Raw genomic sequence first — 12655 nt, forward strand, 5'->3', positions numbered from 1 at the left:
AGCAGCACAATTGGAAGAGCGTAGTCGATGTCCCTGAACTGTGCATGTAGAAATTTTTGAAATGGTGTATCTTTGTCTATGTATATTTTCACCAAAAAAAAAAAAGTCGAGAAGGGGGAGGGTTGACATGTTGTGGGGTTGTTAACCAATGTCATAGAGCAATATGTGTACTACTGTTTCATGAGAAACTATTTGTTCTGTAAGCCTTCACCTGAAGTACAATCAATCAATCAATCAATCAATCAATCAATCAATCAATAAACAAACAAACAAACAGTAACAGCCCAAAAAGAAAACTCTAGCGGTTCTATAATTTCTTCACAGGCAAATGTATTCATTTTATCTGCCAGTTCATGTGAATAGAACAGAAATACCAGGAAGAAATGGTGTTAAAGTGAAAGAATATAAAAGGTACGTTTGATGCTTAACCAAAAAACCAAAGCAGCTGCCACTGAGATTCCAACTCATGGCAACCCCGTGGGTGCACAGTAGGGTTCTCAAGACTGTGACCCTTCAGACGCAGATCACCAGGCCTTTCTTCTGAGGCACCTCTGAGGGGGCACAAACTGCCTATCTCCCCCCTAGTAGGTGAGTGCTTCCATGTTTGTGCCACCCAGAGACTCAATTCAGACATTCTGTTGCCTTCATTGTCTAAAATTTATCTTTCCAACTAATGCACATGGAACACAGGTTTGTGTGTATGCGACCTACACACAGAGGAGCCCTGGTGGCACGGCGGTTAAGAGCTTGGCCGCTAACCAAAAGGTCGGCAGTTCAAATCTGCCAGCCGCTCCTCAGAAACCCTATGGGGCAGTTCTAGTCTGTCCTACAGGGTCGCTATGAGTTGGAATCGACGTGACAGCAAAGGGAACCTACCCAAACGCAGGTTTGTGTGTTATGCACACAGGCACAGCTTAGGGAAAGGCCGATTGTATGTGACTATTCTCATTTGACATGGCATCTGTGGGTTGGCTCATTACACTTGGAAAGCCACAAAAACCACAGCTGAGAATTTCATATTTACCTTCATCACGCGTTTAACTCCTTTCTCTTAGTAATATTTAGTAGGTAAATTCTTTATGTCCAAGAAATCCGAGTACTTTCCATTCAGTGCCTTCAACTTCTGCTTGAGTACCCCCTGTGACCTCACAATTAGCTTGGATGTTAAAAGGCACGCGCACGGTGAAGGCTATGACTTCAAAGCATTTTGGGTCAGAAGTCGCTCTGCCAAATGAGAACAGCATTAAAAGCCACTCCAAAAAAAGTGACTGAAAGTAATAAAATATTTACATTTTAAAATGCCAGCACCAATTAACAGAAATACTACAGGACACAAGGAAAGGATTAGTCCAAAGGACTAACTGTCCACAGCTACCAAGGCCTCCACTGGACTGAGTCCAGTACAGCTAGATGGTGCCCGACTACCACCACTGACTGCTCTGACCGGGATCACAATAGAGGGTCTCAGACAGAGCTGGAGAAAAATGTAGAACAAAATTCTAACTCACAAAAAAAAGACCAGATTTACTGGCCTAAAGGAAACTGGAGAAACCCCGAGAGTCTGGCCCCTAGACACCCTTTTAGCTCAGTGGTGAAGTTACCTCTGAGAGTCACTGTTCAGCCTGGGAGTGGACAGCCCCGTAAAACCAAATGAGACTAACGAGGTACAGGAGTCCAGTGACAAGGGCCAGAAAGCAGAAGGCGACAAGGAAGCTGGTGATAGGGAACCCAAGGTTGAGTAAGGATATCGTTGATGTGTTGTGAGATTGTTAACCATTGTCATAGAGTAACGTGTAGTAACCGTTAAATGAGAAACTATTTTGTTCTGTAAGCCTTCATCTTAAGTGAGAATAATAGCACAATTCGAAGAGCGCAGTCGATGTCACTGAACTGTGCATGTAGAAATTTTTGAAATGGTGTATCTTTGGCTATGTGTATTTTCACCCAAAAAAAAAAAAAAAAAAAGGGTGAGAAGTTAGAGGGTTGATATGTTGTGGGGTTGTTAACCAATGTTATAAAACAACATGTGTACTTCTGTTTCATGAGAAACTATTTGTTCTGTAAGCCTTCACCTGAAGTACGTTAAAAAAAAAATTAAAAAAAAAGAAATACTTACCGGGTGCATCGTAACTTTCGAGCAAACTCTCAAATTCAAAGTTTAGTTCGGTCAGGACACCGCAGGCTAGTTAACTGTACCCTCTTTATCCTGAATAATGAAACCCTGTTCCCTGCCCTATTACTACTCTTTTACGCCACCAATTACAACATATAAAACTAGTATATAGAACGCTCGCGTTATTGGCATTTAAAATGCTAAATCTCTTCTTTTAATTCTTAGTCTCTGTTTTTACTTTTCCGATAATCTGGCAAGGAAACTCATTTTAGACACTGGAAAAAAACAGCTGCTGTTGAGTCGATTCTGACTCATGGCAACCTCACATATGTCAAAGTAGAACTGTGCTCCATGCGGTTTTCCAGGGCTGATTTTTCAGATATAGATCGCCAGGCCTTTCTTCCGAAGAGCCTCTGGGTGGACTTGAACCATCAACGTTCTGGTTATCAGCGAAGCACACTGACCATCTGCATCAACCAAGGACTCCCCATTGTAGACAGAGCTTCGCCAGATACGCTAAACCTCACAAATATGCCGCCTCCTTACACTATTCCAACTTACTTTAACAGCATACTAGGATCCCGTATTTCTAAGTAAACCTCCAAACCGGTTTTTATTTACAGATAGTCAACTCATTTTTGAAAATCAAATTCAAATTCATATCAACGTAAAACTAACGTAAAATTACATTAATGTATGTTTTAAAGATTAAGAAAAATCAGTTACCGTATTTATAATTTCTGAATGGTGGTGGCAGGCTGGGCCTTAAAGGGATATCTGTAAGAGAAAGAATATGTTTCTTATAAAATATTCAAATATATATTCATAGCATACACAGTCTTTTGGTCCTGCTCTCCTATACCTACGGACTAAATCACTTCAAAACTGATAGGACGCAACCAGGTCATCAAAATGCAAAGATCATCTAAGTCAACGGAACCCTTGATCAGATGCTGAGCTGTCACCAACTGTCATTCGATGAGCTAGGAATTCAGTAACACTGTTAAAGAAACGGGCATTTTATTAACCACAACAGCAGCCACATACACTGATGCACACCACACATGCGTGTGTGAGATGAATTTATTTTGTTCCCACAGTCCAACCTGTGAGAGCCAAAACAGCTTGACGGGATGGCCTTGTTTTCCCGGGTCTCCCGAGTTTTCCCCCTTTGCCAGGTGCACCCACCACTTTCCTATCGCTCTATTAGTGGAAAATATTTGCATTTTCCTTCTCTGGTAAGTTTCCCCTTTTTACACAGGTTCCGGCTTCCGCAGGTTTTACTGTGGTTAATGTTTGCTTAGGACAGGGATTTAAGAACTCCTTGAGGGTCTTTGGCCAGTAGCAGGAACCAATGATCTAGAACAATTTTATCACTCTTATCTAACTCAGACAACTTACAATGTAATTTCTATAAGCAACGACTTAGCAAAAACAATACCACCAAAAGCAGAGTGAATATTCTTTTTAAAAATTTAGTATTTAAAAAATGCCAAATACCAGTATGAGTTTTAACTAATATCATCTGACGGTACCACCCCGACAGAGGGCAACTGGTAATATATATCAAAATTACACAGGCATATACCCAGCAGTTCCACTTTGGGAAATTTATTGATATACTTTGCACATCTGTGTGTGTGTGTGTATAAAATTACATACATACGAGGATACTAAATGCAGCACACTGTTAATAGCAAATGCCTAGAAAAATCCACGTGTCCATCGATAGGGTACTTGTTAAATAAATTATAATCAAACAATGAAAGAGATTTTGTAAGTATTAAAAACAAAAAAAAAGGTGCTCTCCAAGGCTCCCCAAGTCCTAACGCGGTAAGATTCTCAAGGATGTGTGAAGGGTAAAGAAAGCCTGAGGCAGAACATGATTTTTAGTAAGCCACGTTTTGAGTAAAAAGGGGGAAGAATATACATTTGTATTTGATTGTACATACATAAGAAGACTCCAGAAAGACACCAAAACACCGAATTCCAGGGGTTCCGTGTGTGTCTCTGGGGAGGGAAGTGCAGTGGGGGCAACAGTGTTTGCAAGGAGACTTCTCACTATATCCCTGACTACATTTTTATTTTAAAACAATATGAATGTGTTACCTATTAAAAAAAACTAAAATCTCCACATATCTGAATCAGGAAATGTGTTTTTTTAAGTACATTTGCCTTTCAGAAGTCAAATACATACCAAATTAAAATATAATTTATGCATTTATGCCACAAGCATTTAGAATGTTTACTCCCTGAAACTCCAGGACCAGGGGAAGAAGCAGTTGCTGCGACAAGTCCCCACTCGGGCGAATGCACACACGCTCAGTGGTAAACTCAGTGTGAAGTACGTTTAAAGTCAGTGCTGTGGTCTCACGGGAGCGGTTTTCAACCCTGGGGGTGCGTCTCAATCACCCAGCCCAGAGCAAGTGGATGGGGCTCGCTGCAGGCTGGTCCCAGGCATATTTAAATACAAAACCCTCCAGAAAGGATTCTCAGCCATCCAAAGTCACATGCTTAAAGAGGCCCGACAGATAACAGGAGTGAAGCGGTAAAACAAGACGGGGCAGTGAGATCCAGAGAGCACCATCCCATTAAAAGGGGGCTGCCACCATTCGGTTCTAATTGATTATGGTCCTACAAAGTGGGGGCCCAGCACAGCCACACCTAAACACTTAAATGGAAATGCTAACAGTCTGGGGTTTTATGTGAAACTGCCTGACTTAAACTACTGTAGGTCAAAGGACACCTGCCTGGAGGTGGAATTCGCCTGTCAAACACCAACCTGCAACCTCTGGCTTTGGTTTACCCGAGCACATGTGCTTCGTTTGATCCTGTTGGCTTCTCACCCACCTACAAATCTTGGGCCAAAGAAATATTAATTAAATCATTCGAGGCGAACTGTTGTGGTTGTGTGGTAGGCCACAGAGTTGATTCTGACTCACAGCAACCCTGCAGGAAGAGTAGAACTGCCCATAGGGTTTCCAAGGCTGTGATCTTTACAGGAGCAGATCGCCAGGTCTTTTCTTCCGTTTTTTCTCCTGCAGAGCAGACCAGTGGGTTTGAACCACTGACCTTTTGGTTAGCAGCGGAGCACTAAACCATTGTGCCACCACTTACTACCATTCATATGGCCTGAGTTAGACAATAAGATGGCCTGAAGAAGGGGTGAGACGGAGAAGAGACAGCCGCCAAGCAGCCAGCACCACTGAGCGCTGCCCACAGTGAAAGAAAGGTCATATGAACAGATCCTGAGCAGAGACAGAGGACGGCACCTCTTCCTTCCTTCCTTTCTTTCCATCTCAGCTCAAGCCTCACCTCCACAAAGCGGCCTCCCCTGACCACCCTGCCTAAAGCGGTCTCCTCTGCTATTCTTGTTTATTTCCTTCCTTTTTTTTTTTTTTTTTACCAATTATAGTTTTGTTTCTTTACTTATTTTTGTCTAGCCCCTAAACCAGTTGTTATCTACTCAATTCCGACTCATGGCAATGCCGTGCGTGTCAGAAGCTGGATTGTATAAAGAAGAATGGGGCATCAGGATTGGAGGAAGACTCATTAACAACCTGCAATATGCAGATGACACAACCTTGCTTGCTGAAAGTGAAGAGGACTTGAAGCACTTACGGATGAAGATCAAAGACCACAGCCTTCAGTATGGATTGCACCTCAATATAAAGAAAACAAAAATCCTCACAACTGGACCAATAAGCAACATCATGATAAATGGAGAAAACACTGAAATTGTCAAGGATTTCATTTTACTTGGACCAACAATCAACACCCATGGAAGCAGCAGTCAAGAAATCAAACAATGTATTACACCGGGCAAATATCCTGCAAAACAACTCTTTAAAATTTTAAAAAGCCAAGATATCACTTTGATGACTAAGGTGTGCCTGACCCAAGCCATGGTGTTTTCAATCACCTTAAATGTATACAAAAGCTGGACAATGAAAAAACAAGACTGAAGAAGCATTGACGCATTTGAAGTACCGTGCTGGCGCAGAATATTGAATATACCATGGGCTGCCAAAAGAACAAACAAGTCTTTGGACGAAGCATGGCCACAGTGCTCCTTAGAATGGCGAGACTTCCGCTCACATACTTTGGACACGTTATCAGGAGGGACCAGTCCTTGGAGAAGGACATCATGCTTGGTAAAGTAGAGAGTCAGCGAGAAAAAAGGAAGACCCTCAAAGAGATGGACTGACACAATGACTGCAACAACGGGCTCCAAAGATACCTACCATCGTGAGGAAGGCGCGCGACTGGGCGACACTTCGTTGGATTGTTCACAGGGTCGCTCTGAGTCAAAGCAGACTCGACAGCACCTGACAACAACGATCATCTACAAGTTTTCTCCTGCCCCTTTGTAATTTTTCCTTCCCTCCCTCTTCATGGTCCCCCACCTTATCTCCAAGCTAACACTGATTTGCTTTCCGTTGCTGTAGTCTGCATTTTCTAGAAGTTTATACTTCTCGAAAATGACTTGATCTTAGTTACCTAGTGCTGCTATAACAGAAATACCACAAGTGGATGGCTTTAACAAACAGAAATATATTCTATCACAGTTTAGGAGGCTAACTTAAGTCCGAATTAAGGGCACCATCTCTAGGGGAAGGCTTTCTCTCTCTGTTGGCTCTGGGGGAAGGTCCTTGTCTCTTTTCACCATCTGTGGGCCCAGCGTCTCTTGGAGATCTCCATGTGTCTTGGCATCGATCTTCCTCTGGATCTAGCAGGTTCTCAGAGCAGAGACCCTGGGTCCAAAGGACAGGCTCTGCTCTCGGCTCTTCTTTCTTGGTGGCAGGAGGTCCCTTCCTCTCTGCTTGCTTCTCTCTCCTTTCATCTCTTGGATTAAGATAAAAGGTAATACATGCCACACACAAGGGAAACTCCTCTTACATCAGATCAGGGCTGTGACATGAGTAAGGGTGTTGAACCCCAGCCTAATCCTCTTTAACATAACCTAATCTTGCCTCATTAACCCACAGGCAGATATTAAGACTTACAACACATAGGACAATCACATCAGATCATAAAATGGACGACGACCACACAATACTGGGAATCATGGCCTAGCTAAGGTGATACATATTTTGGGGGAGACATAATTCAATCCTTGCATTCTATCCTTTGGCCCCCCAAAATTCATGTTCTTGTCACATGTAAAACATTTTCTCCCCATCATATTACCCCAAATCAATTTCAAGTCCAAATTCCAGCTTGGGGCAAAATCCCTCTTCATCTGAGAACCTGTGGAATCCAGAATACAAGTTATCTGCTTCCAAAGTACGATGGTGGAATAGGTACAAGGTAGACACGTCCATTACAAATAGGAGAAATTAGAGTTGGAAATGAGGAATAACGGGCACCAAGCAACTCAAAAACCCAGCAGAACAACGTGCATTAGCTCTCGAGGCTTGAAAATAGTCCTCAGTTCTCTGAGACCATCTAGGCCCTGCCCTGCAGACTCTGGATATTGCTGATGCTCTCTGGATTCTGGATGGAGGTCCCTTAGTCCTAGGCTTCAGCTCTGCTTTCCAGGCCCACTGGGAAGGCAATTCTGCTCCCTCAGCTTTGGGCGGTCCCATTCTTCTAGTCCAACTGAGTGACGACCCCATACCCTCGGCCCTGGCTGGCCCTGTTCATCTGTCCCTGGGACATGGCACCCCCACCCCTCAGCTTTGGGTGGTGGCCCCGTGCCCCTGGCACTCAAGAATGGCAGCCCCACACTCTGGAACCAAGTTGGTGAAGATCTGACTCTTTGAAACCTAGGAGTCTGTGGCCCCACCCTTTGAAACCCTAGAGGCCACGGCCCCACCCTTTCAGACCACAGAGGTTGTGGCTCTACCATTTGAGACTGAGGCAGCACTGCTTCCCGTGCTCCTTGTCTCTTCAGCTTCTGCTTCCTGGTTCCTTGGCCTCTTGCCCTGAAGGCACTCAGCTCTTTTGCTTCATGGGTAGACAAGCCTAGCTCCACCAGCAAGTGCCCAGAGGCATCCCACTTCACCAGGAAGCCTTCTGCATGAAGGCACTCAGCTCTCTTGCTCTGTGGGTTGGCTCCTGCATGGTCTTGCACCAGTCTCCTGGTTCTGCTGTCACTGTTTTTCTGCTGCTGCTTCATCTGCACCGTCTCTGATGTCATAGCTTGCTCTCTTCACTTCCGAGCCCTCACTAGAATTGCCTTTGACATCCATAATTCCACCAACAGTCTCTTCAAAGCAATCTAGGCTTTTACTATTAATCCAAATCCATTGGTGTCGAGTCAATTCCAACTCACAGTGACTCTACAGGACAGAGTAGAACTGTCCCATTGGGTTTCCAAGGAGTGGCTGGTGGATTTGAACTACCGACCTTTTGGTTAGCAGCCAAATGCTTAACCACTGCACCACCAGGGCTCCACTTTTACTATTAGGTACCTTAAAACTCTTCTAGCCTCTACCCATTACCCAATTCCAAAACCACTTACACATTGTACATATCTGTTAGAGCAGCACTCCACTCTTCGGTACCAAAGTCTGACTTCTCTCCCTCAGCATATATATTTTGAAGTTCGATCATGTTGTGTGTAACAACAATTCACCCCATTCTGTTGTTGAGCAGTATTCCACTGTATGGATATACCACAACTTATCTATTCACCTGTTGAAGGTGTATTAGTTTCCTATGGCTGCTGTAATAAAGCACCACAAACTGAGTGGCTTAAACAATAGAAATTTATTCTCTCACAGTTCTGGAGTCTAGAAGTCTGAAATTAAGGTATCAGCAGGTCATGCTCTCTCTGAAAGCTCTAGAGAAGGACCTTCGCGTCTCTTTCCAGCTTCTGTGGTTCCTGGCAATCCTTGGTGTTCCTACATCACTACAATCTCTGCCTCCCTCTTCACGTGGCCACCTTCCCTCTCTCTCTCTGTGTCTCTTATGCTCTCTTTATAAGGACACTAGTCTTTACCGGATTAGGGCCCATCCTACTCCAGTATGACTTCGTGTTAACTAATAACATTTTCAAAGACCCTGTTTCAAAACACGGTCACATTCGTAGGTAATGAGGGTTAACACGTCAACATATTTTTGGCAGGGGACACAATTCAATGCATAAAAGATGAACAGTGGGTTGTTTCCAGTTTGGCTCAAGTATAAAAAAAAAAGCTATAAACATTCATATGTGGACTTAAACTTTGATTTTTTCATAAGTAAATACCTAGAAGTAGAATGGCTGGATCCTATGATTTGTTTCACTTTTCAAGAAACTATCAGATCATCTTCCAAAGTGGCTGTACCTTTTCACATTCCCACTAGCAGTATACAAGAGTTCTAGTTCTTGAGGTGAAGCCAAGATGGTGGAGTAGTCAGGCACTTTCAGTGATCCCTCTTACAACAAAGACCCAAAAAAACAAGCGAATCGATTATATACGACAATCTAGGAGCCCTGAACATCAAACAGAAAGTTGAGGAATCGGACTGAGTGGCAGGGGGAGGGAGAGACTCTTCAGAAACAGCGAGGAGTTGCCAGACCTGACCCGGTGGTGTCAGAGCCCTTCAGTCTGGATCAGCTTGTGGTGCACAATGAGGCAAGCCACAGTGATCAGGAGATTTCCACATCAGGAGACCCTGCGGCAGAGAGTCTACTCAGCCATCCAGAACCAGTGAGAAGTAGCCCTTGATTGGCAAAAGATACGTACTTCGTCTGGCCTATCGTGCAGATCGAAAACACCCCCCCTTTGGGAAAAACCTCTCTCCCATTTACTTCCCTGCTCCCTGCTCTGCACTGGGTCTGGGATGGCTTCAGTGACTGCCGAGTCCCCTGGGCCAGAAGTAAGACCCGTCACGCATCCTGAGCCATTCTCCCGGCCTTGGAGAGGGAACAAATTAACAAACTGGGGAAAAAATAATCTGCCGGCTCCCCTAAAGCCAGGAACTCAGGGTAGGCACAGTGCCTTTGCCTAGGCACAGGCATAAGGGGTTCACAGAATTTGAGTGCCCTTCCCCCTGCATAGACTTGTGTGGGCCCATTTCAACAGCGTAGACCCTCATTACCAAAGTACAACAGGGTATATACCTGAAGTCTAACTTCAACTGTTTCAGCTGTGAAGCGGCAGCGTCGTGACATTTGACACTGCTCTGCCCATTAAGCAGGGTCTTCACCCACCCACATCAGGGGCCTGAGGACTGCTGGCTCCACCCATGCCACCTAGCCATCTGCAAAAACAGCCCAAGAATAAGTGGTACCCCTAGTCCTTACAGCTAACTGCATTGGATGCTCACAGTCCAGATGCAAAACCCACCCACCTACGCACTCTAGGAAACAGGGACAAACTTTCTTTCCAGACACTAAGGGGTGGTCGTCCACCCCCTGCCTTGCTCAGCATGTGAGCGCCTGCAGCAGCTGGATGCCTGTGCCTACACCAATCACCCGTGCCTGTCTAGGATTGTAGGTGAGAGCCTGCACCACACATTTGGTGGCTGACTACCTGGACACCTGAGCAGAAACCATACATGAGAACTGGACGGACTTCTGTGCTCACATACATAGTGGCAGGTCTGGCCACCTGGTGGCAGGACATTGGAGATTCAGAGGCGCTGGTGATCAGGTTAGCTCACAAGAGCAGCCTATTTGGGCATATCAAAACAAAAGAAGAAGCTAGGACACAGTAAGCAAATATAACTAAATGAATATAATAACTTATAGACGGCTCAGAGAAAACAGTCAATATCAAATAAAATAAACAGGCAGACCATGACAGCTTCAGCAAGCTCCCAAAATAAAGAATCAAGAAATTTTCTGGAGGAAGAGAATTTCTTGGAATTACCAGAGGCAGAATACAAGAGATTAATATACAGAACTCTTCAAGAGATTAGAAAGGAGATCAGGCAAAACGCAGACCAATCAATATAGGAACTTAAAAAGATTACAGAAGAGCATAATGACAAATTTAACATGTTGCAAGAATCCACAGAGACACAGCAATCAGAAATCCAAAAGATTAACAATAAAATTTCAGAATTAGACAGCTCAACAGAAAGTCATAGGAGCAGAATTGAGGCAATGGAAGTCAGAATTAGTGAGGCTGAAGATAAAGCATTTGACACCTACTTATTTCAGGAAAAATCAGATGAAAGAATTTTAAAAAATGAAGAAACCCTAAGAATTATGTGGGATTCTATCAAGAGGAATAACCTATCAGTGATTGGAGTACCAGAATACTGGCGAAAACAGAAAACACAGAACTGTGGAAGATTTGTTGGCAGAAAACTTCCCTGATATCGTGAAAGATGAGAAGGTATCTATCCAACATGCTCATTGAACCCCATATAAGGTAGATTCCAAAAGAAAGTCATCAAGACATAGTATAATCAAACTTGCCAAAACCAAAGATAAACAGAATTTTAAGAGCAGCTAGGGATAAACAAAAAGTCATCTACAAAGGAGAGTCAATAAGAATAAGCTCAGACTACTCAGCAGAAAACATGCAGGCTAGAAGGCAATGGGATGACATATATACAGCCCTCAAGGAAAAAAATTGCCAGTCAAGAATTATATATCCAGGAAAACTGTCTTCCAAATATGATGGCGAAAATACGGCATTTCCAGATAAACAGAAGTTCAGGGAATTTGCAAAAACCAAACCAAAATTACAAGAAATACTAAAGGAAGTCCTCTGGTTACAAAATCAGTAACATCAGATAACAATCCAAGACTAGAACACAGGACAGAGCAAACAGATATTAACCTGGATAGGGAAGTCACAAAAATAAATCAAAGCTAAAACACTGAAAATAGGGAAACAGAGATGTCAGTATGTAAAAGATGACATGAAAACAAAAAAGAGGGACTAAAAAATGTAGACATAGATTTTTCATATGGAGAGGAAGCCAAGGCGATATAAAGAAATAAAAGATTGTACTAAACTTAGAAAAAAAAGGAGTAAATATAGATAACCACAAAGGAAACTAACAATCCTCCACATCAAAATAAAAAACAAGAAAAATATAAGGACTCAGCAAATACAAAATCGGCAACAATGAAGAAGATGAAAAAAATACATAAAGAAAAACTACTCAGCACAGAAAATTAAGTGGAACAAAGAAACTGTCAACAACACACAAAACGATATCAAAATGACAGCACTAAACTCATACCTATCAATAATTACACTGAACGTAAATGGACTAAATGCACCAATAAAGAGACAGAGAGTGGAAGAATGGATTAAAAAAAAAAACTTGATCCGTCTATATGCTGCCTACAAGAGACACACCTTAGACTTAAAGACACAAACAAACTAAAACTCAACGGATGGAAAAAACATATCAAGCAAACAACAATCAAAAAAGAGCAGAAGTGGCAATATTAATCTCTGACAAAACAGACTTTAAGGTAAAATCCACCACAAAGGATAAGGAAGCACACTATATAATGATTAAAGAGTCAATACACCAGGAGGACATAAAAATAATATTTATCCACCTAACGACAGGCCTAACAGCATTGAAATGAGAGATAGATAGCTCCACAATAGTAGTAGGAGACATCAACAAACCACTTTC

General features: G+C 43.0%; 1 protein-coding gene across 3 annotated transcripts in view; it reads right to left on the reverse strand.

Annotated features, from left to right (window-relative positions):
* The window catches only part of CUNH2orf76 (chromosome unknown C2orf76 homolog), a 96647-nt gene that overhangs the window by 41029 nt on the left and 42963 nt on the right, over nucleotides 1-12655 (reverse strand). For all 3 annotated transcript variants that reach the window (XM_023724694.1, XM_023724692.1, XM_023724693.1), the window contains one exon: nucleotides 2840-2890. In XM_023724694.1, the coding sequence (XP_023580462.1) occupies nucleotides 2840-2890 (51 nt within the window). The remainder of the gene's footprint in view (nucleotides 1-2839; nucleotides 2891-12655) is intronic.

Source organism: Trichechus manatus, unplaced genomic scaffold, assembly GCF_000243295.1.
Source record: "Trichechus manatus latirostris isolate Lorelei unplaced genomic scaffold, TriManLat1.0 scaffold00255, whole genome shotgun sequence".
Classification (NCBI taxonomy): domain Eukaryota; kingdom Metazoa; phylum Chordata; class Mammalia; order Sirenia; family Trichechidae; genus Trichechus; species Trichechus manatus.